Source organism: Nelumbo lutea, chromosome 8 (assembly GCF_056320005.1).
Source record: "Nelumbo lutea isolate HS-2025 chromosome 8, American lotus-T2T, whole genome shotgun sequence".
In the NCBI taxonomy this organism is placed as follows: Eukaryota; Viridiplantae; Streptophyta; class Magnoliopsida; order Proteales; family Nelumbonaceae; genus Nelumbo; species Nelumbo lutea.
In genome coordinates this window covers 2,103,470-2,129,549 of record NC_142691.1, presented here as the reverse complement: position 1 = coordinate 2,129,549, position 26,080 = coordinate 2,103,470, and the positions used below count along the sequence as shown (strand labels likewise).

General features: G+C 39.0%; 3 protein-coding genes across 42 annotated transcripts; 1 reads left to right on the top strand and 2 right to left on the bottom strand.

The window, feature by feature from the left end:
* LOC148842143 (protein LURP-one-related 6-like) lies at positions 1-1,687 on the top strand. Its single transcript, XM_088957871.1, has 3 exons — positions 1-707; positions 886-1,128; positions 1,284-1,687. The coding sequence occupies exons 1-3, from the start codon at positions 471-473 to the stop codon at positions 1,425-1,427; spliced, it is 624 nt and encodes a 207-aa protein (XP_088813997.1). The 5' UTR covers positions 1-470; the 3' UTR covers positions 1,428-1,687.
* Positions 1,688-7,352: 5,665 nt separating this feature from the next.
* Positions 7,353-8,226, bottom strand: COPT5 (copper transporter 5). The gene has a single exon (XM_088957069.1). The coding sequence runs from the start codon at positions 8,013-8,015 to the stop codon at positions 7,584-7,586; it is 432 nt and encodes a 143-aa protein (XP_088813195.1). The 5' UTR covers positions 8,016-8,226; the 3' UTR covers positions 7,353-7,583.
* Positions 8,227-17,098: 8,872 nt separating this feature from the next.
* Positions 17,099-24,529, bottom strand: CCX4 (cation calcium exchanger 4). Of its 40 annotated transcripts, none has more exons than XR_016103103.1 (7): positions 24,394-24,512; positions 21,957-24,289; positions 20,970-21,508; positions 20,429-20,605; positions 20,317-20,356; positions 17,405-17,517; positions 17,099-17,300 (listed from the first exon to the last, which is right to left on the bottom strand). XR_016103103.1 is itself a non-coding variant. In XM_088957068.1 (2 exons), exon 2 carries the CDS (start codon positions 24,047-24,049, stop codon positions 22,064-22,066), a length of 1,986 nt encoding a protein of 661 aa, XP_088813194.1. In that variant the 5' UTR covers positions 24,050-24,165; positions 24,394-24,526; the 3' UTR covers positions 21,763-22,063. The 40 variants fall into 40 exon arrangements, 2 of the variants coding, with proteins under 2 accessions (XP_088813194.1, XP_088813193.1); XR_016103099.1 differs by having other exon boundaries at positions 17,405-17,536; positions 20,525-20,605; positions 20,970-21,134; XR_016103101.1 differs by having other exon boundaries at positions 20,525-20,605; positions 20,970-21,134.
* Positions 24,530-26,080: the final 1,551 nt, after the last annotated feature.

The window sequence follows — 26,080 nt, the reverse complement described above, 5'->3', positions numbered from 1 at the left end:
ATTTCAAATTATTGAATTAAGGAATCCCAAAAAGAGTCTACGTTCAATTCAAACCTCTTGCAGAAAAACAGACTGTGTTCAATTCAAACTTGGACAAGATTCTCAGTAGTTTGAGCCTTTTAGTCTCTGAGCCACTAATTTCAAAAAGCTAATATACCTTTTCTTTACCTCAAAGACTAACTAACACACTTTCTGAGAAGCCATGCAGCTTAATAAATAAATGAGTGGTGTCCATGAATTCCATACTCAAAAGGATTTGTCAAGCTTCTTTTTTTGCTTGATCACAAAGGCAAAACCTGCCAAACCTTTGAAACTCACAGTAAAGGAGAGCCTCTTGAGTCCCTAGCCTACGTCTATATATAATTGGTAAACGCTAAGGCTAAATGAAACTCGATTAAATCCTTGGTTTCAGTTAGTTTGATGAGTGTGAGAGAGATTTGGGGTGTGCGTCGACCAAAGGTAAAAGGAAAATGGCTTCATCAAAGGGAAACTTAACTCCCATCGTCAGCAAAATCTTTTGCTCGGCTTCTCAGATAGTTCTAACAGTGAGGAGGCGGCCTCATGTGGTAAATGGAGGAGGTTTTGTGGTTACAGACTGCAGCCAAAGGGTGGTTTTCAGGGTGGATGGCTGTGGAACCTTGGGTGTGAGAGGTGAACTCATGTTGAGGGATGCTGATGGAGAACCTTTGCTGCTCATACGCCGGAAGGTAACAGAAAAATTGAAGGCTTCAATAGTTTCATCATATTGATGCATTTCTAATGCTTCAAGCTTGCTTCTGGTAGCTGTTATATACCCATCTCATCTCACCATTGAATAGTTAAACTCATTTCAGTGGTGAGATCACAGAGAATTCCTTGTTTGATATGCTACTTCCACTATTTCAGGGAGGTATTGTTCAGGCGCTAAGCGTTCATAGGCAATGGAGAGGTTACATGTTAGACTACGAAGGGATGGAGAAGTTGATATTCTGCCTCAAGGAGCCGAAATCGTTCCTTGTCAAAAACAACTCCATCAAAGTTTGCATGGAACCCAGGAGGTGCAGCAAGAACTGGGATTTTCAGATCAAGGGTTCTTTCCCCGCTAGAGCTTGCACCATCTTTGACTCCAAGGGAAACATTGTAGCACAGGTATATAGATATGCGTTGACATGTTCTTTCTTTTCAGTTTCCACACAAATACACACCCGCGCAGAGAGATCGATCCAGAGAGAATTTTTAACGTGAGAGTTTGGGAACTCATACGTGATAAATATATATATATATATATAATTCTGTGAGTGCAGGTGGGAATAAAGAAGGAGGTAGAGGAGTTGTTGGTAAGCAAGGATCTCTACCATGTGGTGGTGCAACCGGGATTTGACAAAGCTTTTGTCTTCGGAATCATTGCCATTCTTGACAACATTTACGACGAATCTACTCAGTGTTGATGAGAACTGGAGGTACCCATAAGGCTCCTGTAATTTCTTTCTTGCACAAATCAGTAGAAGATCAGAATGATGAGAGAAAGAGTGACAGAGGTTCGTCTCCTCTTATCTCTGTAAATCAGTAAATGTTACGTACGTGTTGTTGCTTTTCTTCCTTTTTTTTAATTGTAGAGGGATAAATGTATGACAATCAATAGAGGCCGTAGATAAGAAATAAGGTTGTGTGGTTAATTTATATATAATGGAGATTATTATTTTTGTCATTATGACGTACTTGGGAATGAGAATCAAGGCAACAGTATCGTTTATTTTGCCACGTGGAGGCAGGTTGGCGTGACCAATCCAAACTCAGCAGAACCTGTGTCGACGGTCCACTTCTGGCCCAGGTCTTAACCAGGTAGTCGGATACTGTTTTTTTTTTTTTTTTTTTTTTTCCGTGTTGGTGCCTCCAGGTGTTCTTTTTAATCTAAAAGAATTCTGGTTTCCAAGGAAAAGAAAGCCACGAGAATACCGAAACTGAAAAGAGATTTGGCAGGTGAAGCTAAAGCCTTAAACCTAACTTGATAACTTCCCAATGGGTCTCGCTCTGGCCAGTGGCCACCCCAGATTTCAGATTCCATGTGCAAAAAAAAAAAAGCTTACAAGCAACGTAGAGTCGTAGACCACATTAGGTTGTGGCCCAGTTCTTGATGTTGGATGAATGGATCACTCAATCCTGTCTGGAATTAAACGTCCAATTCAAGCAGGAAGATGGGTGTCTTTAGTGCACCGTCCAAAGTTAAAAACCATCCACAGAATATACCTGTTTGCCCGAATTGAATTATCTGAGATTGAGGAATAAGTGGCCATTGCCTGTCATCGATTTCCTGCAAAAGTCGGTAGCTAGATTCAAACATTGAGCTTCCTCTGTTGCCCCAAAAGAAAACCTATCACTGTCTTCTGTTCTTCTGTTTATTACGAGAAGCTTTGTTTTTCACTTCTAGTCTAGACCTGGCATTGCCAGCTCTAATCTAGAAATGATTCTCTTGTTTGGTCAATTGGTCATTCTATTTCAAAGCTTCAAAACCTTACTTTGGTTGCATATAAAAGAAAGGGTAACAAATGGTTTTCATATTCATTGGGAAAACGAACGATTTCCATTTTGCTTGGTTTCTCCCTAAAATGGAAAATAAACCCGAATCGTGGTATAAATATGAGTTTTATGAGATTTGAATGGAGTAGATTGGCTCTCTCTTTAGTTAGAAAATGACTTGGGGAAGATGAGAAGGAACGTCATTTTCCTATAACTACTATTCAGATAACAAAAATCGTATTCTTTACGGAATTTGTTTGTTTCTTCCATTTTACATAATACATCTAAAGACATCCCAAATGTCTTTTTTTTTTTTTTAAGACATCGCAAATGTCAAAGCAACAGAAAAACAAAACTACGTATATATAAGGTCTATTGACTGAGATATAATAAAAAGATCGCATTTGGATAAGCTTCAGTATTTGTGTTTTCAGCCTTCAGATCCCAAAACCACAACTTTATGGAAAAATAGAAAAAGCACATAGCCCCAATTTTATAGGCACAGATATGATTTTAGGGTTAATGCTGTCAATGGAGTCCAGAGCAGCTCACCAGTCACCACACTCTATTTATAATCACAGACTAGGCCAAGGCACCGAAATAGCTTATCAATGTTGGGAATTTGGAGGAGAAGTTATAAGGTGTGTTTAAAGACATTGTCTTTAATATGTTATTTGGAAGCAAATTCATATCCTTAAAACATCAAGGGAGCCTCACACCAAAAGTGCAAGCAAAGTGCACCTCATTACCCCCACACATGCTTATGCTAAGGAGTGTAAATAAAGTCCTATTTAAAAACTCAAAACAAGTTTATTAGTTTTCTGATGTGGGACAAGTTAAAAATTGGTTTTAATAAGAGAAAAAAAAAAAAAAACTATTTTCCAAGATATGTGTGTAGGAGTGTTTTTCATGTAATTGATCAATCAAACCCCATTGGGCTTGATATCTAACAAGATTAAATTCCAATAATCAATACAATAGGGTAGCCCATCTTCTAAACCCATAAATCCCCCAACCCTGGTTCAAGTAGGATTTGATCCCAAGTCTCTACTACAACCAGCAAGAGACTTTACCAACTAGCCAGTTGGTACCTTGCTACCACATATAATCTTTGGTCATCAAAGAAACTTACTAAGGTTGTGTTTGATACTATTGCAACTTTTACTTTCAAATTTTTAGGTTGGTTAATACAAATTTTTGAGAAATGGTCTTATACCAAAATATATATATGTATATATATAGGCATTAGGTTGAGTATTGTCATTTATTGCAGAAACACTAAACTTGATGTTTCTTGACAAAACAGCAATGGTACCAAATGTTGTATTGATAACTCAAAGCATTTGTAGTAGACAAAAATATATTCTTCTAAAATTTGTATTAATCATCTAAGAAAAGATTGTAAGTAGAAGTGGCAATGATACCAAACACAACCTAAATGGGAAAAACTAATGAATTTGACTAAAAGCTAGATTTTTGGAATGCCAGAATGGCCTCTGAAAGGGATTGAACCATTTAACCGATTAATCCTACCTATGGGAACCATAACATCACCTGATTCCCTTAGATAGTTGGTTCTACCCTTGCCACTTCTCAAGCTGACATGTCTGATTTTCAAACCGGAGTACTGCATTCTCAGCACAATGATAAGGTGGAAGAAAGGGTAAGCTAATATATCTATATCTATATATATATATATATATATATATATATACATATATATGAAATGTGATGCGACTTTGGCTCTCATCGTCTAGTCATGGGGAAATTCAGATTGTCGCACCACATGCACATCTCACCATGCATTGAAAATATCTCCCCTACTTATAATGGAAAGGTATTCTCAGTTGGAATGGGCTGTGGGGCACACTCTATGGGGTGCCCATAAGAGCAGGGTGTTATACGCTAGACCCAAATAGCAGGATTAGCGGGTCAGTGGTAAAAGCAATCCATCAGACCTGTTCATGGGCCAGTCTCACGTTAAGCTTTTCCAAATTTTGAATTAGGCCCAGGCCAAACCCCAAGCCTCAAACAGTCTAAAATATTCATTGGCCGAGCCCAATGCACGATCAGTAAACAAGTCTAGAACTCTAGATGCAGGTATAGGCCCGCCCACTAGCATTCACAACGGAAAGAGCCTACTCTTCTGTGGGGTTTAAATTCATGCCTACTCAAATATACTACCAGAATTTTGGTCTTGATTCAAGTATTCAACTATGATATCTTTGCTTGAAGTGTTTTTTCTTGTCTATAATTACTCCTTAGTCCTCGCTTGTATGCTTATACAAACTGAAAACATGGCATTCTACTTCAGCAAATAACAAATAAAAAAACTAATATCATAAACCAATCACACCCTTATTGCATGTTATCATCACCTTAAATGAATAATCCGGGTTACATTACTATATTCGGTTGTCATGATGAATACATACTTTTTATTTTCTTCTGGTTTCTATTTTTGACTAGCGAATGCATACTTTTTCCTTGACGAGGGACCACAGGTGGACCATAAAAGACTTGTAAAAATGAGAGTGAAACGATTCCTTCCATTATGAGGTATAATATAATGGAATTATTTATAGGTAACCTTTATGCTATAGGAATTGTCTGATCAGTTGTTACAATGACAGATTTAGCGGTTGATAGATATTCGATCGATTCTTTGGGAGAGCTCTCTTTCTCGGTTGATAGATGGTATATATGCAACTTCGTACTTAGACAGGATAAATAGATAGACAGACGGACAAATAGATAGATAGATATAGATATAGATATAGATATATTATTTGACTTCATCGATAAAAAGTTGCACATCGTGTTCACTTGCTACTACATCAAATATATAAGTCTTCATAGAAGATATACTCTGTTTTCTCTGTCTTTTCTTTTAGGCCATGTTTGCTTTTCGGTAAGTTATTTATTTAGGTAAGCGTTTTCCAAAAAAAAAAGATTATTCAGGCAAGTGGATTTACCCATGTTCTTTTATTTCTCATGCAAATAAGGTGATTACCATTTTAGCTATAAAAATCCATTATTAAGGGGGTGTTCTTTTTTTGGATTTAGAGATGGGAGAAAGTTGGTCAATGGGATTTCAGTTCCCATTGACAAAGAATCTCATGTTCTTTTTTTAGTTTTATGTGAAGACCAAGGAAAGTTTATTTTCCTAGGTATCACTTACCCAGGAAAGTGATACTCATCTCCTAGGTGGGTAAATAACTTTCCCACGTAGAGGGAAAGTTGTCAACACTTGAATGAGACAAAAATGTCATTTTTAATAATGAATTTCTATACCTAAAATGGTCATTGCCTTATTTACCTGAGAAATAAAAGAACATGGATAAACGCATTTACCTGGGTAAGTGTTTCCCAATAAAAATTTACCTAAGTAATTGCATTTACCTAGGTAAGTAACTTACGGAAAAGAAAATGTGGCCGTAACATTTTTGTCCCATTCAAGTATTGACAACTTTCCTTCTTAGATGAGAAAGAGGTGAAAAAATAATTTACCGATAGGTAAGTGATACTCAAAAATAAACTTTCTCTAATCCTCACATAAATTTGAAAAGAATATTAGATTTCTTGTCAATAAGAATCAAAATCCCATTGATCAATTATTCCGCCTCTCAAAATTCAAAAAAAGAAAGAATGCCCCATTAAGAAAAGAAAAATCTTATGGTCTTCTAGGCTTGAAGGTGATCGTGACAAAAAGACTGACTAAAAGAAAGTGATTTGATTAGGTTTTTATTGCCCAATCGATGTTGAAGTTGTTTGATATTAATCCATATTGATCAATGCACCAAAATAGTTAATATCTAAGGAAATAGTGAAAGCCCGTTAGATGTCAGGATTCTACCTTTGTTTCATGTTGTCAAATCCAATAGACTGATGCATATCAGCTCGTGTATGTACTAAGAAACACTTATAAGAAAAGAAACCAACTAATCAATATCAGCAAACACTTTTGAGCTTTTCGAGTCCTAATAATCAATATTCTTCTAAAAAACACTGGAAAGAATTGAAAAGAAGGCACTCTAACTTTCGAACAAGAAGACAGGTAGGGCCTCAAAGAAATCAAATAGGTCATGGCAAAGTTTTTTGGATATGACATATGAGAAGGAACTGCTATTTATAGAGACAAACATTTTCAGACCTGTTCTTTTTGGGACTCCTCTTTTGCCTCTACTAAGCACAGATGATGAAGAATGATCATCCAGTTTGGTTTCACCAAAGGATGTAAATAAAATTTGTTACATTCCCTTTCGCATAGTAATGAGTTTTGTGTTTCAACTGCTAATCAATTGCAGTGCAGTATATCTTCTTCATATCCTATCCCACCAATGAAAATGAAAAAAGAAAAAACATAAGAAAAAATGGAAAAAGAAAAACCTGCTAGCCAATAATGATATTAAGAAGAATCATTCTGGCTTACTTGACGCGTTGCATTTTGATGGCGAATTGCCTTAAATCAAATGATTCTTGAATTCAAGTGGCACAAAGTGGGCCTGGAATTATGACCTGGTGTGGTTGGGATAACAACTTTCGGCTGCCCTGCTACAACACATTAAAAGAAAAGCCACCTGTGACCTGTTTGGGTTTATCGCATAATCTACTTTCTATTAAAGTGAACTTCGGAAAAATCGTGGCTAACAAATCTAGGTGGTGTAGTTGGCTATCACGCTAGTCTCACACAGTAGAGGTCCCCGGTTCGAGCACGGGCTCAGACGGTTCTTATTCATTGGTTTTGCTGTTATATTTACCCTCTTCTTCAGTTTCTCATGAAGTCATGATATAGAAAACACAGAAAGACGACAGACGAGTAATCCTGTAATTGTCTTCATAATGAAGATGAAATATTGGGTCTAAAGATCACATAAATTAACAAACAACCTTTTCACAATTTGCGTATACAAGAAGCGAACCGAAGAATTAATAAAACACAGAGTTGGTGACGATGATGATGATGAATAAGACAAATAACCAAGATAAATCACACAGCCCCCCAAAACCGGTTGGATCGAACATCAAAACGCAGAGTGATCAGATCTAAGAAACATGCATGAAAAGCGAGCGCCAAGGCTCAAGGCTCAAGCACAAGCGCATGGATTTTCCACCATGACCACCTCGTCATCTTCGCTCCTAAACACCAAAAACCCAACGGCGAGACCCAAGACGATGGCAATAAATACGCCTCCATTGAACGACATGACAGCCAACATCAGAAGGTACCCGATCGCCGAATTAATTCCAAACAAGACGGCCACCGCGAATTTGGCCGGGTTCCTCCACCGGCCGCCGGGCAGTCGGGGGTTGAGCAGAGGAGTTTCGATCGGCGGGGACAAGGGCTTACCGTTCGCAAGGAGCTTGAATCGGAGTCGTCGATATTCCATGTACTGGTAGAACACGGAGACGAGAAAACAGGCGAGGAGGGTTAGGCCGTAGCTGGTCCATGAATCTGTCTTCCACGAATCGAACAGGAGGGTGACTTTCTTGCCCCAGTAGAAGGTCATGTGCATCATCTTCGCTACCTTTGGTGAAGTGAGATGAGATCGGGAGATGGAAAATCTGGATGGAGGTGGGTGAGAATTGCAGAAATGGCTAGATTGAAGGGAGAGATTCGACCAAGGCCTGAGAACCGAGGGAGGGAGGGAGAAGAAAGGTAGTTGAACGAGGAAGGGCGAAGAAGATAAAAGGGAGTAAACTATTATTATTTTATTAGGAATTTGATATTCGTGAAGTCTTGGTATTCGTTTGAAAAGAGATTTTGATATTCGGGAAGGGCTGAAAAAAAAAAAAAATCCTTAGATATCGTGCTAATTACACAAGTGCACTTGCCGTTGCCGTATATGGGTAGAGCCGTAGAGGATAGATGATCCAAATTGAATGGCAATGGTGTTATTCTGCTGGAATACCAGGGGCGTTTCGTTATAAAGAATTACAGGTTTGGATTTCAACATTCCATCTAATCTAATAAATCAGCGTGCGTGTGTGTAGTACACAACATGGAAAAGAAGAAGTGTACTACTAAATACCAATTTTACTACGCAAAACGACAAAAAAGAAAAAAGGAAAAGGAAAACGGGAATAATGCACTCCTCCCCTCATCGGACAGTACAGGACTAAATAATATACAGCATGAAGCTTGCAGTTGGAGAACCCCCCAACCCAATTTTCCAAGTTTGAATGTAACAAAATAAATAACAATCGGTGAGGTGGGTTTATCTGTTTTCTTTTCTAAATTTCCAGCGCTAAACCAAATTCTGGATTCAGTCATCTATAACTATTTCACCAATTAATTGAGATTTCAGACAATCCAGTTAGATCTCACTCCATGTCCTAATATCGGGACGTCACAAAGGCCACAAGCATCTGTCTTTTCACTCTATATACAAGTAAAAGCCGTTGGATTGAAATCGGCTCCTGAACAGACAGATCGTATCATTGGATGTTACGTATCGTATCAACCCCACAACCAGACTGACTGGACGACCCACGACCCTACTCAAATCAAATGGATTCTTTCTCTCGCCCATTTTAATTATCAGTTTGGGTTCAAAATATTTATACGTATCAGGCGATACATATTATTCCGGGACCTTTTATAGTTGGTATATGGGAGGTCTGACCGGTTCAGAGGTAGAGGAGATCTAAATAGATCTCATTAAATAAATTGCAAAAAATAAAATAAAAAATATGTTTTAAAATGTGTCTCAATTTACCCGATACACTCTTATGACGTAGATATTTTAAACCTTTATCAGTTTCATTTTCAAAAATTCTCTTGTAACAGATCTGAATTCTAACTTTAAGCTATATTTGGTTTGAAGGAAAAATAGGAAAATAAAAGGGTTAAAAAACTTTTACAAATCTTATATAAATTTCTTTATCTTTCCTTATATTTTCTTTCAAACCAAACATAGACTTAGGAGGAATTGTAGTTGGAACTTGGGAAACCCAACTGCAATCCTTAAATATTCATTGAATTGATTAGAGATGTAGACTAATAGAGAGAGAGAGTCAGACTCGGGTAAGATAATAAAGATGAGTCACACAAGTCACAACTTTGCTTGGTTCTTGACGCAAACGGCAATCGGCATACCAGATATTCAGTATGTAGTCTTGTTTATATACACACCATTCCGATTTCCGAATTTGCAACGAGGATGGGGCCAGGGCCAGGGCCAGTGGGCCACTACCATTTACGATTTACCATTCCCTTATTTCATCGTACTACCGTCCGCACTTGATACTTCTTAACGGAATTAGACTCCCTCTTTTAAGCTTAAGCTCCTCAAGTTGAGTTGCAACCGTGTTTCAAAAACCGACCCCTTGTCTCCCGTTTTCAGGTCGGCGGTTCCAAATGTCAATATATGGCATGGCATCATAAATAAAAAGAATACAAATATAAAAATTAGATACAATATTAAATAAATAGAAAATTGCAGAAAACTGAAACCATATGAAAAATAAATAAAATATTAAAACTATTACCATTAAATATTTAAATTTGCCGGTGGAAATGTCTAAAAATAGTACCAAAAAATGCAGAAATTTGTATAGAAAACTCAGCATACATATTCAATTACAGAGCATTTGCACATAATCGTTTGTACACATTCATTTACATATTTAAGAGCATTTGCATATATATTTGCTTATATTCATGAAAATACAAGGTACCAAACTAAAAAGAATGGAAAAAAAAGAAAAAAAAAAAACTCAAATAGGATAATTCCATAACAGTGAGAAAACCACTGCAAGAGATAGCCACCTTGCTGGTCTTTGTTTGTTGCTGCAAAGAGGTAGCCGCATCACCAATCTTTGTTCACCGTACCAAAGAGATAGCCAAGTCGCCAGTCTTGTTCGTGACTGCAAAAGGTGGTCGGCGGTCACCGTTGGAAGAAAAGGCCGCTGATACTTCATTCTTCAAAGGTTGTAGAATGGAAAAATAAATAGTCTTATATTTATAAGAGTCGTGCCATTTGGGGCTCTTCACGGGTCGGATTTGGTCGGTTTACTGCAATTTTTCCAACCGATCCAATCGGGTCGGGTTACTTGACATAGAAACCGAAATTGACCTAGTGTTAAGTAAAACCGACCTAATCGGTTTGAGTCGAATTGGGTTGGTTTCAATCGGTTTCGATTCTAAGTTCATCCCTGTGATAAAATCTGGCAAATTTTAAAATCAGTCATAAATTGAATATCATTTCAGCAATCTCCTATAATAAAATTTAAATGAAAAGTTAATCACAAAAGTTGTTCATTAATCACTATTCACTAATGATGTAACCGTTTCTGGTCACGTACCAACTTTTTGTGATGTATCAATTTTTTTGGCTAAGTACCTCGTCATTTGACCTAGTGGTGAAGTGTCTGGTGACGAACTGCCTGGTGGTGAGCTACTTGGTGACGAACTCCTTGGTAGTGAGCTACTTGGTGGTGAGCTACCTGGTGACGAGCTACTTGGTGATGAGCTCCCTGGTGGTGAGTTGCCTGGTGACGATCTCCCTAGTGGTGAGCTACTTGGTGACGATCTCCCTGGTGGTGAGCTACCTGGTGAAGAGCTACTTGGTGACGAGCTCCCTGGTGGTGAGCTACCTGGTGATGAGCTCCCTACTCCTACGCGGCTTGTGACTCAGAGAATGGTGGAGCTCCCTGGTGCAACGCAACCCGATTGCCATCTGCATGAGGTGATCTTCTCTCCTTTGTAGGCAATGGGAATTGAGTGACCTGTGAGAACTCCATCTTTTCCTCCTCTTTGTAGGCGGCGGGAGCTGAGGGACCTGCGAGAACTGAATTAGAGGACCCGGGGGTATTTTCCCAGCGGGGACTCTCCGACGCTTAAGTTAGCACTCTGATTGTAGAGAGCTTGAAGATGATATTGGAGAAATGAGAGAGCTAGAGAGCAGGGATTACCTCCATTTTTTCCATTCACCTCCCCCTTGGCTTTGGGGGTCGGAGTCCTTATATAGTGGTGCCCAGTTACATCAGGTGTAACCGCCACTGCCCAAGCCATTACTACCAGGACTGAGGTGACAGGTGCAGGTTGTTGTTGTAGGGTACAGACTCATTAGGCGTGCCATGCTTTTCAGAGACGGCAAACACGATGCCGCCTAGCAAGAGATGTGGGCACTGCCACCAGATCTGTCAGGTACGGTTGTCAGGTAGGAGATCTTCCTGCGATATACCGAATTGCTCTTCTGTACCGAGCTACCCTACAAGTGGTGAGCTGCCTATGGCGACGATCTCCCTGGTGGCTACTTGGTGACGAGCTCCATGGAAAGCTACTTGGAGAGTTGTCGAGCTCCTTGGCGAGCTCCTTGGAGAGCTGCCTAGCTCCTTGGAGCTATCGACCTCCTTGGTGAGTTGCCGAGCTCCTTGAAGAGCTGCTGAGCTCTTTGGTGAGCTGGCGAGCTCCTTGGAGAGATGTCGAGCTCCTTGGCGAGCTCCTTGGAGGTAACCACCATGCATGTTGACCAACTTTCAGAACGTGGGTCGGCCTCCACGTATCGTGGGGTATGCATGCTGAGTTTATCGGTGGGCACGTCTTATGGGTTGCTAGGTCGGCCAGGTCGGATCATGTGCCGGGCTGATCCAGGTCGACTAGGTCAGCTAGGTCGGCTAGGTCGGATCATGTGTCAGGCTGATCCAGGTTGGCCAGGTTGCGTAGGCCGTGCAGGCCGCGCCAGGCCGGTGCCCGGGTGGGACCAACTTGGTAAGTTGTTGCCTGGGTGTCACCTAGTTGTCACAAGGTGCCACGTGTTGCAATTTCACTAGAGGGCCAAATCTGCCCTCATCATTTGCTCCCCACTCCCGAGCTGAGAGTAACTCAGTGAAGGGAGTATTCTTCTTTTGGCCTGTAAGTCGACGAGCTAGTAAGTGTTGACCAATTCCTTGGGCCTTGGGAGTCATTTGTATGTGGTGAGCTGTTTGCAAGTAGCGAGCTGCCTATAAGGTGAGGAGGTCTCCGCCAGTTCAGTAGTGTAGCCCTTAGGCTCTAGGGGCAACTTATAGTTCACTTTTTGCTGATTTTGCCCATACTGAGGAAGCAATTGGGTATTTAGCAATAATGTGGCCTGTAGGCTTTGGGAGCAACTTGTAGTCCACTCTTCTTGACTTTGCCCATGCCGAAGAGGTGACCGGGTCTTAAGCAGTAATGTGGCTTGCAGGCTTTGCCTGTGAGGTGTCGAGCTACCTGTGGTGTCGGGCTGACTAGGTGCCGAGTTGACTAGGTGTTGAGCTGCCTGAGATGTCGGGCTGGCCAAGAGTTGAGCTGCCTGAGATGTCGGGTTGGCCAAGTGCTGAGCTACCTGTGAGGTGGCGAGCTACCTGAGGTGTCGGGCTGACCGGGTGTCGAGCTACCTGTGAGGTGTCAAGCTAACCAAGTGCCGAGCTACCTGAGGTGTCAGGCTAACCGGGTGCCGAGCTACCTGTGAGGTGCCGAGCTAACCAGGTGTTGAGCTACCTGCGAGGTGCCGAGCTACCAATGAGATGTGGAGTTGACCAGGTGCCAAGCTACCTGCAAGGTTCCGAGCTACCTGTAAGGTGCCGAACCAATCAGGTGGGTGCCTTAGAGCTATGATTGCACTGCATCAGCTTCATAATGTCGGTCACCCACTCCTACAATAAGCTACTAGGAGCTCGACCTTCGGGGCAGCACTACTAACTTTAGGTCACCAGCTCACACGGGAGCCTTGAAAGGCTCGATCAATAAGGGCGCCTTTGTAGTCTGTTGGCCGCCAACTCCCGCAGAAGCCATGAAAAGCTCATCTTTGTAGGGGGGACCTTGCGAAGAGGACTGATGAGGCTTTAACTGAATTGAAAGTAAACTTAGTCTGTTAGCTCCCTACGTAGTCTTTGAGTTCATAAAAAATGAAAACTATAAAGTGAGAGTTTCAATTTCTAAACAGTGAGGACTTAGCTTTCTAGGAGAAGAGGACTTAGCTTTTGTAAGATAAGAACTTAGCTTTTGTAGCGTGTTCCCACAGATGGCGCCAATTGATGTAATTGTTTCTGATCACGTATCAATTTTTTGTGTTGTATCAATTTTTTTTGGCTAAGTACCTCATCATTTGGCCTAGTGGTGAAGTGCCTGGTGACGAGCTACCTGGTGGTGAGCTACTTGGTGATGAACTCCCTGGTGGCGAGCTACCTGGTGACGAGCTACTTGGTGACGAGCTCCCTGGTGGTGAGTTGCCTAGTGACGAGCTCCCTGGTGGTGAGCTGCCTAGTGACAAGCTCCCTAGTGGTGAGCTACTTGGTGACGAGCTCCCTGATGGTGAGTTGCCTAGTGACGAGCTCCCTGGTGGTGAGTTGCCTAGTGACGAGCTCCCTAGTGGTGAGTTGCCTAGTGACGAGCTCCTTGGTGGTGAGCTGGTGGCGAGCTACCTAGTGACGAGCTCCCTGGTGACGAGCTCCCTGGTGGTGAGCTACCTGGTGACGAGCTCCCTACTCCTAGGCGGCCTGTGACTCAGAGAATGGTGGAGCTCCCTGGTGCAGCGCAACCTGACTGCCCTCTGCATGAGATGATCTTCTCTCCTTTGTAGGTAATGGGAGCTGAGGGACCTGTGAGAACTCCATCTTTTCCTCCTCTTTGTAGGCGGCGGGAGCTGAGGGACCTGCGAGAACTGAATCAAAGGACCCAGGGGTATTTTCCCGGCGATGACTCTCCGACACTTAAGTTAGCACTCTGATTGTAGAGAGTTTGAAGATGATATTGGAGAAATGAGAGAGTTAGAGAACGGGGATTACCTCCATTTTTTCCATTCCCCTCCCCCTTGGCTTTGGAGGTCGAAGTCCTTATATAGTGGTGCCCAGTCACATCAGGCGTAGCTGCCACTGCCCAAGCCATTACTGCCAGGACTGAGGTGATGGGTGCAGGCTGCTGCTACAGGGTACGGACTCGTCAGGCGTGCTATGCTTTTCAAAGACGACAGGCACGACGCTGCATGGCAAGAGATGTGGGCACTGCCACCAGATCTATCAGGTACGGTTGTCAGGTAGGAGATCTTCCTGCAATATGCCGAACTGCTCTTTTGTACTGAGCTACCCTGCAAGTGGCGAGCTGCATATGGCGATGAGCTCCCTGGTGGCTACTTGGTGACGAGCTCCTTGGCGAGCTCCTTGGAGAGTTACCGAGCTCCTTGCAGAGCTGCCTAGCTCCTTGGCGAGCTTCTTGGTGAGCTAGCGAGCTCCTTGGAGAGCTGTCGAGCTCCATGGCGAGCTCCTTGGAGCTGTTGAGCTCCTTGGAGCTGTCGAGCTCCTTAGAGTTGTCGAGCTCCTTGATGAGCTACCGATCTCCTTGGTGAGCTCCTTGGTGAGCTAGCGAGCTCCTTGGAGAGCTGCCGACCTCCTTGGAGGTAACCGCCATGCACGTTGACCAACTTCTGGAATGTGGGCCAGCCTCTACATATCGTGGGGTATGCATGCCGAGTTTATCGGTGGGCACGTCTTATGGGTTGCCAGGTCGGCCAGGTCGGATCATGTGCCGGGCTGATCCAGGTCGGCTAGGTCGGCTAGGTCAGCCAGGTCGGGTCATGTGCCAAGCTAATCCAGGTCAGCCAGGTAGCGCAGGCCGCGCCAAGCCGATGCCCGGGTGGGACCAACTTGGTAAGTTATTGCCTGGGTGTTGCCTAGTTGTTAGGAGGTGCCACGTGTCACAATTTCACTGGAGGGTCAAATCTGCCCTCATCAACTAATCCAAAGTTTGTTGCAACCATTCAAAAACTAGGTGGCCTAATGAGCTTTGGAACTTCATGTTTGAACTAAGTCAGTTCGGTTCATGTCGGTTTTTGTTTTCTTGTGTGAAAATCGAAATGACCCGAATCATCGATTTAGGAATTTGCACAACCTGAAACCGACCAGTGCTAATGAAAACCCGATCAACTCGGGTTGGGTCAGTCTGGGTTGGTCAGTTTGGTTGGGTTGGTTGGTTCTCTCATTCGTCGCTAACCATTAACCAGGTCGAGTTGGTAGGTTCTCTCATTCGTCGGAGTAGAGACCTAGGATCAAATCCCGCTGCCACCAAGGGTTGGAGGGTTAAGGGAAAGGGGACGGGCTACCCCCCTGTTGTGTAGCCCCATGAAGCGAAAAATAAATAAAAGAAAATCATTAACCAGGTCGAATTGTTGGACGGTTAATTGTCTGGGTCAGCATTTTTTTTTCACCAATTCAATGGGGCTTTTTCAAAATAGTGGCTCAGGGTAGAAACAGAACCAAAAGCATGACTAGTTTCCAGGTCAAGCGATTCGATCACCTGGGTCAATGACGTTCTTAAAACACTAGTTGCAACTAGACCTATTCATGGGTCGGGCTAGGTAGGGCTTTTACTCTTTATAAACAAGATTTTGTTAGGCTCGAAGCCCGAGCCCAAAGTTCGACCTAACAGAAAGATGGGGATTTTTTCCTATTCAAATGGACATAATCCATTTTAATTCATATGGTTTTTTTTTCCCATTCAAATGACCAACGGGCCTACAAGATGGTTTTTCCCTTTCTTTTACATTTTAAAACACCATTTTACATTCTTAAATAAAAAAAAAAAAAACTATTCAAATGGACATAAACATAATCCATTTTAATTTCATTTTTTTTTCTTACAATCAAGTGAATCAACAACCTTCTTTAAGGTTGTTTAATATATTCCCGGTTGTTTGGTTGTTTATATACAACCAAGGCAAACCTGAAATAAAACACATAATAATCCATTTTAATTCCTACAAAGAATCCATTTTAACTCCATTTTTTTCTAACAATCAAGTGAATCAACAACCTTCTTTAAGGTTATTTAATATGTTCCCTATTGTTTGATTGTTTCTATACAACAAAGGCAAACCTGAAAAATAAAACATATGAGACAAGAAAAACCTAAAAATAAAACACATGAGACCAAATCATATAGCTTCATATTCCTACAAATAGCATGACACACTAAAACTAAATGGGTTTCTAGCATATAAGGGCAATTTTTGGGGTTTAATATCAATAAAAGTAATATATTTAAAAAAAATCAAAAATATGTTAACTTTTAAAAAATAACATCAATAAAGGGCAAAAATACTATTCATCTTCTTTTTCTTGCCATTGTTCACCAAAGCCACCACCCGCCACCATTGTTCGCTGCCACCCGTCGCCGCCTTCGACAATGTTGCCAAAGGTGGCCGAAGGCAAAGGTGGTGGCGGCGACGCTGGTGGTCATTCCTCTGTCCGCCGCCACCACCATCTCTATCTCCACCCATCTTTGGCAACGTTGCCAAAGGTGGGTGGAGGTGGTGACATTGGACAGAGAAACCACTAGTGTCGTCGGCGGAGGTGGGCAAAAGCGACGACGGGCGGCAACAGACGATGGTGACGAGTGGTGGCAGGCGACAATGAACAACGGCTCTACTGAACAAATGGCAAGAAGAAGATGGACAATGTTTTTGCCCTTTACTGATATTATTTTAAAAAGTCAGCATACTTTTGAATTTTTTTTAAATATATTACTTTTATTGATATTAAACCCCAAAAGTTGTCCTTATGTGCTATTCCCCCAAATTAAATTCATGTAACTTTATATTCCTCCAAAATCATAAAAAAAAAAATCTGAATAAAACAAACAAAATCCATAAAACATGTTCTCCATCGATTCTTGAATTCACCAACAAGATAGAATATTCCAATTCTTAAGTTCCAAACCATTCTAAAAAATAAAATAAAAGACCACTTCGCTGCCCATATCAAATAAAACATGTTTTAGCCATATCTATTCATTCTTGAATTCACCAACAAGATTGAACATTCCAACTTCCAAGTTCCAAGCCATCCTACAAAAGAAAATAAGAGATAAACTCATTACTCATATCACATATGTAATTTGTTATCATGTCAAATGGCAAATAAATAACTGAAATATATGTTGTTATAATACCTAAAACATATCATCAAGTGCAGCATTTTCATTATCATCATCACTACTATTTGATCATTCATCATCTTCTAACAAACTTGATCCTGATAAAGCCCCTAACAAGCTTGATCCCCCTTCATACAATTGAAAAATCTATTAGAAAAAAAATTCAATAAATCATATATTTTAATAAACAATAAATAAAAAAATACCTAATACAAAGCCTTGTGCATGGAGCCAATCTTCAAGACAAACTAAAGCTTGAACTGTCTTGGATTTAAGTAAACTTTTTCAAAGATTGATCGCTTTCTTTCCAATGCTAAATACAGATTCATATGCAACTATGGAAATAGGAATAGCCAAAATATCTTGAGTCATTGATGCCAATTCAGGATACCCAAGTGAACTCTTGTTCCAATACTCCAAAACATTAACATCTGCATTGATATCAAAGTTTTGTTTCTCCAAATAAAGGTCAAATTGAATTTTTTCATTCTGAATCTTTCTTTTTGAATTTAAAAATTGTTCATAATCCTCAATTCCGTCATCATCATCATTTCTGGCACTCATGTCAAACTGACTAGAATATCCAATAAATGAGGTATAGGAAAAATTTTATTTGTATTGATCAAACAAATCATGAAAAATTTTAATTATAGCATTAACAGTTCCTCGGCTCCACTAACATAATCTTGCAACGAGGATCAAACACAGCAACACAAGACAAAAACATACTATATTCAGCCTAATATTTATCAAAATTCTCATTCATTTTTCTAATCATGTCAGTCATAAATTTCTAAGATTCCTTACTAACATTAAATGCCTGTGAATCATCCACAGTCCCTTGAAGTAAATGTTTAAAGTATAGTAATTAGTGATAAGAAACATGCAAGTAACATCATAAAAAACCTTTAAAATTTTGTAAAGTTTATCCACATTTCCCTATTCTTCTTCCGAAAGCATAAACATTTTGAAAATATTATCCTTTTGCCCCCAATGTTATAAGAGTTGCTTATAATAGATGGCATGTTCAAGCATCAAATAAATTGAATTCCATCTCACACAGATATCTAACATTAATCTTCTAGTTGTGTTTAAGTGATCTTTTTTTAACAAGTTTATAAAATCTATGCTTCCGGACAGTTGATTTTTTTATATTTTTCACATCATTATGAATCTTAGTAACAATATCATCAACAATGTTCAAACCAACTTGCACAATAAGATTCAAAATATGGCTACAACAACAAACTTTGAAAAAATCACCACCACACCAAAAATTTATGTATTGAATATCTCAATTTCAAAGAGTTAGTCATTACATCATTGTAACTATCATTATTTAATGTAATGCTAAAAATTTTCTGATCAATATTCTGATTGCTTAAGCACATGGCCACCTCATCTGCTAAAGATAGTCCATCAAAAGAATGTGCCAAAGCTTTAAAGCAAATAATTCTTTTTTGTAACTTCTAATTGTTGTCAATCCAATGAGCAGTTATACACATGAATTCATCATCAGTGTGCTCAGATCTCCAATTATCAAAAGTTAAATAAATTCGACCAAGTGTATTAGATAAATCAATTTTCACACCCCCTCTCTCTTTCACATAGTAAGACATGATATTTCTTTTAACAATATGCCTACTTACATTTTTAAATTTAGAATTTATAGATTGAATAAAGAATCTAAAATCAAGTTCTTCGACAGTAGCAAAATGGTGTTTTCCACATAAGAGAAATTGATAATGCCCTACGAAACTCTTGTTGATCAAACTTGTAGTTTTTAAAAGAAATACTCCCATCAATATTTGATTGAGTAGTTACTTTGTACTATCTAATATCTTGAATTGTACGTTTAAGGCAGCACTCTAAATGACACTTCAAGTGAGTAATTCCGTTACTTTACTTACCTTGTAAGATTTTCTTACAGTGCTTGCATTGTGCCTTCTCCGAATTAATATTTTCCATTTCTTCCCACACCTTAGATGTCAATATTTTCTTAGTGAAAGTCATGTCAAACTCTTGATAGTCATAATCAACTATATCTATTCCTGCAGCAACACCTTCACTTGCCATTGACATGCTAGTAATTATTAAATTTGAAATAACTTGCATAATGCATTCTAATTTTATCAATATGACAAACATATATTAAATAAAAACTAAAAGAAAAACAATTTATCAAAATAACTAAAAGAAAAATAGAATCAATTTTATCTACTAAGAAATAGATGTGACCAAGTCAACAACATATCTATGAGAAAAAGTGAAAACAAATAGGAAAAAAAAAGAAAAGCACAAAATATATCCATATTTATGCATTAGATCAATCATGGAACAATTAACTAACTCAAATGGTATATAGATCAATTTTCTATAAAGATATATTATATAAATTAATTATTATATTTACGTTAAAAAAATTAAATATAAAGTTGGATTTAATCTAAATTCTAAATTCAATATAAATTCAAAATTTATTTACATTAAAAATAAAATATAAAGTTGGATTCATTATAAATTCAAAATTTATTTACATTAAAAAATTAAATATAAAGTTGGATTTAATATAAATTCTAAATTCAATATAAATTCAGTTTTTTTTACATTAAAAAAATAATATAAATTCAACATAAATTCTGAATTTGCAAAAAATAAAAATAAAAAGGAAAACCAATTGAAGACCTGTAGCATTACCAAAGCCAAAATACAATGTTTTTTCTTTAGGAATTAGGATAATCAAATCTAACAGTTTCAACACTTTTGAAAAACTAAGCCAATAAATGTGCAATGAATCCCTAATGCATCATGTTGTTTTTACGATTCCCTAACAAATCCCTAATAGCATTCAAACAAACAATAGCATCCGGCTATGTAAACACTAAATAATAATTTTATAATACAACAAAATGGCAAAGATGACTCACCGCCAGTGACTATGCTCGTCGGTGCTGAGTTCGCAGTAAGCTGCGATTTTTATAGTGAAAAGTGGAGTCAGTTCACGTCTGAGTGAGAGAGAGAGAGAGAGAGAGAACTCACCGCCGCTGCCAGTGCATGTGTTCGTTGCCCCGTCGGTGTCTAAGATTTGAAAGAGAAGAAGTGAGAAGATGAAAGAGAGAAAAAGAGAAGACTCACCGCCGGTCTACCAAAGTTGTTGCGCCGATGAGTATTCACTGATTCTGCAGCTGCCTGAGAGTGTGAGGAGGATGCAAGTCACTATGAAGAGAAGAGAGGTTCATCAGTTCGACAAACTGGAAAAGTGGAAAGAGATGAATGAGAAAGGTTACTTAGGATATTAGGGTTTTTGGGTTTAGTCTATAGGTCCGACCGGGCCAGGCTCGGGCTGGGCTATTTTGGCAAATCCTGAGCCCGGCTCGAATTTATTGCAAGCCGGGCTTTTGGCCCGAGGTCAAGCCCATGGGATCAATTGCGAGTTCAAGCCCATCCGGGGGCCAAGCCCGCCCATCGGGCCACCCGGCCCATGAACAGGTCTAGTTGCAACTCTTCAGAAATTGTACAGAGATAAGTCAAAACAGTCATCATATTTGACTCTTGAAGTTTCCTCAAACCATTTTCTTACCTGGTGATTGCCACCATCTTGATGCATATAGGAGGACAAGAAACATATAATTTGTTTTTTAAAGTTAGAACCTTTGATTCCTCCTTGCTCACGGAACACCATAAGATAATTGTATTTCTCGAGGCTAGGGAAAGAAAGAGAATTTTCCATGGAATGGCATGACACCTTTCAAAAAAATAATGTATTAGGGAAGTTACAGATGCATGAAGTGATTGGATTCAGCATGGTAATTTCTTTTAACAACGTTGGTGATCAGCACAGTACCTATCAATATCACCCAGATCACTCTCAAAAGATGAACGGAAAAACAAAATCACTACTTTATCACAAAGAAGTGGATCAATAAATGGATCTTGTGTCTGACATCAACAAATGGGTCAACATGTTAAGCCTAATAAATTAATAATAAGAATCCTGTTCAACCTCACAGTCAGCCATATTAATATTTCAAACTCACACTATGTGTCAAGTGATTAATCACATTACCATAAGTCACATGGTCGGTGTTGCATGCATATTGTTGGTACTAGTTCCAGGTGCTAAAAAGACAAATTTAAAACACACGTATTAATAATAATAAAGGCAACAATAACCACTTCCTAATTTATAAAACCAACAGCTTAACCAAATTTTGTTTCAGTTCTGAAAATGAAACTATTGTTATCAAGTGATTTAGCAATTTCCAAGCAGATATATGAAGCCGAATACTCCAAGAGGTTAAGTTAAAACACCTATTTCCAAATCAGGGCCAGCATAGTAGAAGAGTATGACAAAATGCACACACAATAAAAGATTTGAAGAAACAACTAATTTGAATATATCTCTGTTCAATTATCATTAAACCAGTAATGCATATATCAAGGAAATATTGTCCTATGTATTCATGTATACATTGTATTGTCACGTACAATATAAAGGGTTCACATTTCATAATGCCAGTTCAACTTGATGATACATGAAAACTACAAGAATTCTGTTCCTCCTGACCTTGATTCAAATAAATATCCAACATGAACAATTCATGAGGACACTTTTGGCAGGTCATGAAACTGCCAAAGTTGACATGTTCCTTCTGGTTGTGATCAATCCAAATATCAATTTAGACCAGCAAGTGATATAACGCCTATTGCACTGCTTATTCTGATAGAGAGGAATATCAAATAAAGCACTATGAGGCCCACACCCAACAACCTGCTAGGGCGCATGTCATTCCGAGGTAGAACAATGAGTGCCCAGAAAAGTCCCGACATGAGAAACCCCATGGTATAAAACAAGCTACTATCTTGGGGAACCAAGTAAGATGCAGGCCTCTTTGACCAGGCTCCAAGCAGCATTGAGATCCCCAAACCAACAAGTGTGTTGAACATGGGCCCTGCATAGCATCCTGACAAAGCAATCTGCACACCATCCCCACCATTCATTGCCAGTGCGACATTTGACATCAAATCACCCATTGAATTGCCCCAGGCCAACACAGTTAATCCAAGTATCGATGGGTTGATTCCTAGAATTACACCAAATGCCACTAAGAGGGCAACAAGTTCATTGGCAACGATGTAGAACCAAATGATACTCATAACAAAACCCCCAAAAACCCATGGAAATAAGAACTTGCGAGGTGGCTGATCAGTTCGGGTGAAGAGAAAGGCAAGAACAGCAAGTGTGCCACCCACCAAAACACCTGCGACATATGCAATTTTTCTGCTTTGAGAATCCACATTATCTTGAGTATTCCACAGAAATGCCAGAAGCATGGGAGCCAATGAGGCACTGGAGACTGCATACACTTTGGACCATCGTTGCTCCTCAACTATTGGAATTGTCAACCTTCTCGGGAGCGTTAAAGGCATCTCCAACAGAGAAAATATTTTAGAACAGGAAATGAATGAACGGTCATCAATATCACTTACTTCATCAGTCCATCCCCACAAACGCCTTGGGCTATCTAACTCATTAATCCTCGATGACTGATTTGAATAAATTGCCACATTTGAAGCCCACATCCACTGTGGTAAGGTAGTATGAAGGTGTGGTGGATCACTCTCAGATTCTATGTCCAGTAGTGAGCTGTAAATAGATTCATCTTCCTCACTTCCTATGGAAAAGATACTCCCTCTGACTGGAAGCAATGGCGTCACAGCATCCAGCTTTAACCTGCAGGCATGTTTCCTCAAGATCTCATTTGCAGCAACAGAAAAGGCATAAACAATATAGACCGAGACGAAGGCAACTGCTCCACCAACACTCACTTTACCAATTATCAAAATTAGTAAAAGTGACACAAGGGTGAGGAGGAAAAAACAAATATCTCTGATAAAGCATCTCCTATCAATTTGAACCCTCTTCTCTGCAACACAAAGCGAGACAGTCCCAACAACAACGCAAGTAACAAAAACAGCTCCACCCAGAACACTATTGAGACCCACCTCACCTGCATCCGTGCCCACAAAAGCGGCAATGCTAGCAAAGACATCAGGAGCTCCATTTCCAAGAGGGAGTAGAGAAACACCAGCAACCGTTGGGGGAAGCTTCAAGAGACTTGAAAGCTTCTCCAAGGAACAACAAAAGTAGTCAGCTGCAGTATTACCCAACATATAGAATAAAGCAAGAAGCCATGTGCCCAAGACGGCATACCCCAAGATCCTAAAGTTTTGACAGTCGCAGTAGAAGAACACAATGTAATTAAAGAATCCATCTGATGCGCACTGCGGTTGAGATTTCACGTACTCACATTGGCTGGCGTAACCCTTGTGTTCCAATAATCCACTGCACACTGATGGATTGTCTGCCGTCATATTATTCTGGACTTCACCATCAGTACCGACCAGATAATTCGACGAATTAAGACCAGTTTCAACGATTCTCCTGTGAATGACCTCGGAATGACCCTTTCGGTCATAAAAATCGCCTCTTGAGTTCCACTGAGGAGGAAGAGTAGAAGGCAACTGCCTGAGGAAAGGATGCTTCGGAATATCTTTGCGATTGTAGAAGAAGAAAAACACCACCAGAGTACAGAGAAAATTAAAAAATCCACGAAATCGACGGCCCCTCGTTCGATAAAAATTGTTCGGTTCTGCCATTTCCCCCTTCTTGGGGCGCCTCCAGCCCTAAAATTCTGAAGTATTATTTAGGGATGCATGAACTCGAAAAATCCAGAAATCCAACCTCAAAAATCTCAATTGCCAAACTGGTAGACCTTCAACACAAATAGGATTTTTGTTTCTATTCACGCCCGATGAAACCCTAACTTTCGATTCAGTAAGGAACAAAATAAGGATAAAAGGCAATGTTAAATTACCGATGGAAGAGATTATCTTAACCTGGAATAGGATAACCAGAAACAGATCATAAATTCGAGGAAAGTTTGTCGTTTATAGGCGTAGGAAGGGTTTTCCGAAGGGGGATTAAGGTATCGAGAAGGTACCTGAAGCCTGAAGGAGACAGCTGAAGAAGCTCCAATGAAATAATCTGCTAATTCTTCTCCTCTCTTCCGGTCTTCCCTCACCAGCCGGCCATACCGTGTATCGTCTACTCAACTTAAAAGACTTTTTAGAAACAATCTATATTATATACTATAAATTATATAAATAAAAGTGTAATGTAGTATGAATTTTTTTTATCAAAATTATGTTTTAGAAAAAGTATAAAATTCATTTTATTATAATCATATTTGTGTATTAAGATTGAAACTTCAACTATTATTTTTAATTTCATTTAATTCTCTCTCATTATGTCTTAATTAATTAAGGTATTAAATCTTATATTTTAATTTATTTTTACTAATAAATACTATTAAATGTATATCAACACTATTAACAATATAAATCCATATATTTTAAAACTAACTCAAAAATAAATCCATATATTTTAAAGCTAACTCAAAAATAAAATCATTCTTTATTTAAGTGGTGGTTAGGGGTGATCATGGGTCGGGCAGTGCCGGGCTTTGCACTTATGATAGGGGCTATAGCTTAGGCACGGGCCTAGGCCGGAACGGGTCAAATTCTGGGTCAATGTCTTTCATATATATAAAACATTACATATCTATAATATTTTATATTAAATGACATAACATGCATATAAACTTATTTTATACATTATATAATATAAAATATTACATATAATATAAATTATACATACCATGCTATAATATTTTTATATAAAATATATAATATAATGTAAAATAACTTGTATACATATGTATACATTATACACAAAATGTGTAAGCTTAAATATATATGGGTTGGGTCGGGCTTGAAATATTAAGTCCAAGCTCAACCCTAAAATTTGAAGGCCTAATGTAAGCCTGGGCCGGGCCTAAACACAAAACCCAGGCCCAGCCTGGGATTTCCTGGTCGGGCGGGGCTGAAATGATCACCCCTAGTGGTAGCTAAGCAACTCAACCATCTAATCGAATTGGTTAACCTATGAAGTCATAGTTAGGTAATAAAATTTTTAAAATAGAAATCAATATAGAAATTGCAAAAATTTAGAAAAAAATTATGCACATTAATGATATTTTATTAATCAAATTAAAAAATAAGTGTAATAAACATGAATTATTTTTATTAATAATGAAATGAAATACATAATTTAGAAGTTAGAACTGACCAAACATGAAATAAAAAATAATAATAATATATAGTTTGACTTTGGGTTTAATGAGTTAACCTTTAATGCCATAAATAAATAATAAAACATAAAAATACATAAATTTTGTAAAAAAAAAAAAACATGCAAGCACATGTATAATATCATGTATTTATCATATTAAACAAAAGTAAGTATGACATGTTAGAATTATTTTTACACACAAAAATACAAAAAATATATATAAATTTTTAAACGCATCTATAATTCTATATTTACAATACTATTAAAAATATAAATAAGATTGTGAAACTTTCTTTTGACTAAAATCAATGTTTTAAAAACTGTCCCAAAAATAGAATCACTTTGACTTTTGGTTTCTGAGTCAATGGTTCAACCATCCAATTTGAGCAGGTCAAATCAGTAAGATGTAAAATATAATATAACTTTTTTATTTTGACCATTATGTTAGGATTAGGTTTAAGTCCGTCATATTTATACATTAATGAGAGGGGAGTGTT

Bases quoted from the DNA above. Each gene is read 5' to 3' on its own strand.
- CCX4 (XM_088957068.1), bottom strand. From the start codon at position 24,049: ATGGCAGAACCGAACAATTTTTATCGAACGAGGGGCCGTCGATTTCGT.
- COPT5 (XM_088957069.1), bottom strand. From the start codon at position 8,015: ATGATGCACATGACCTTCTACTGGGGCAAGAAAGTCACCCTCCTGTTC.
- LOC148842143 (XM_088957871.1), top strand. From the start codon at position 471: ATGGCTTCATCAAAGGGAAACTTAACTCCCATCGTCAGCAAAATCTTT. The intron at 708-885 runs GTAACAGAAAAA...CCACTATTTCAG, and splicing joins TGCTGCTCATACGCCGGAAG to GGAGGTATTGTTCAGGCGCT. The intron at 1,129-1,283 runs GTATATAGATAT...CTGTGAGTGCAG, and splicing joins AGGGAAACATTGTAGCACAG to GTGGGAATAAAGAAGGAGGT.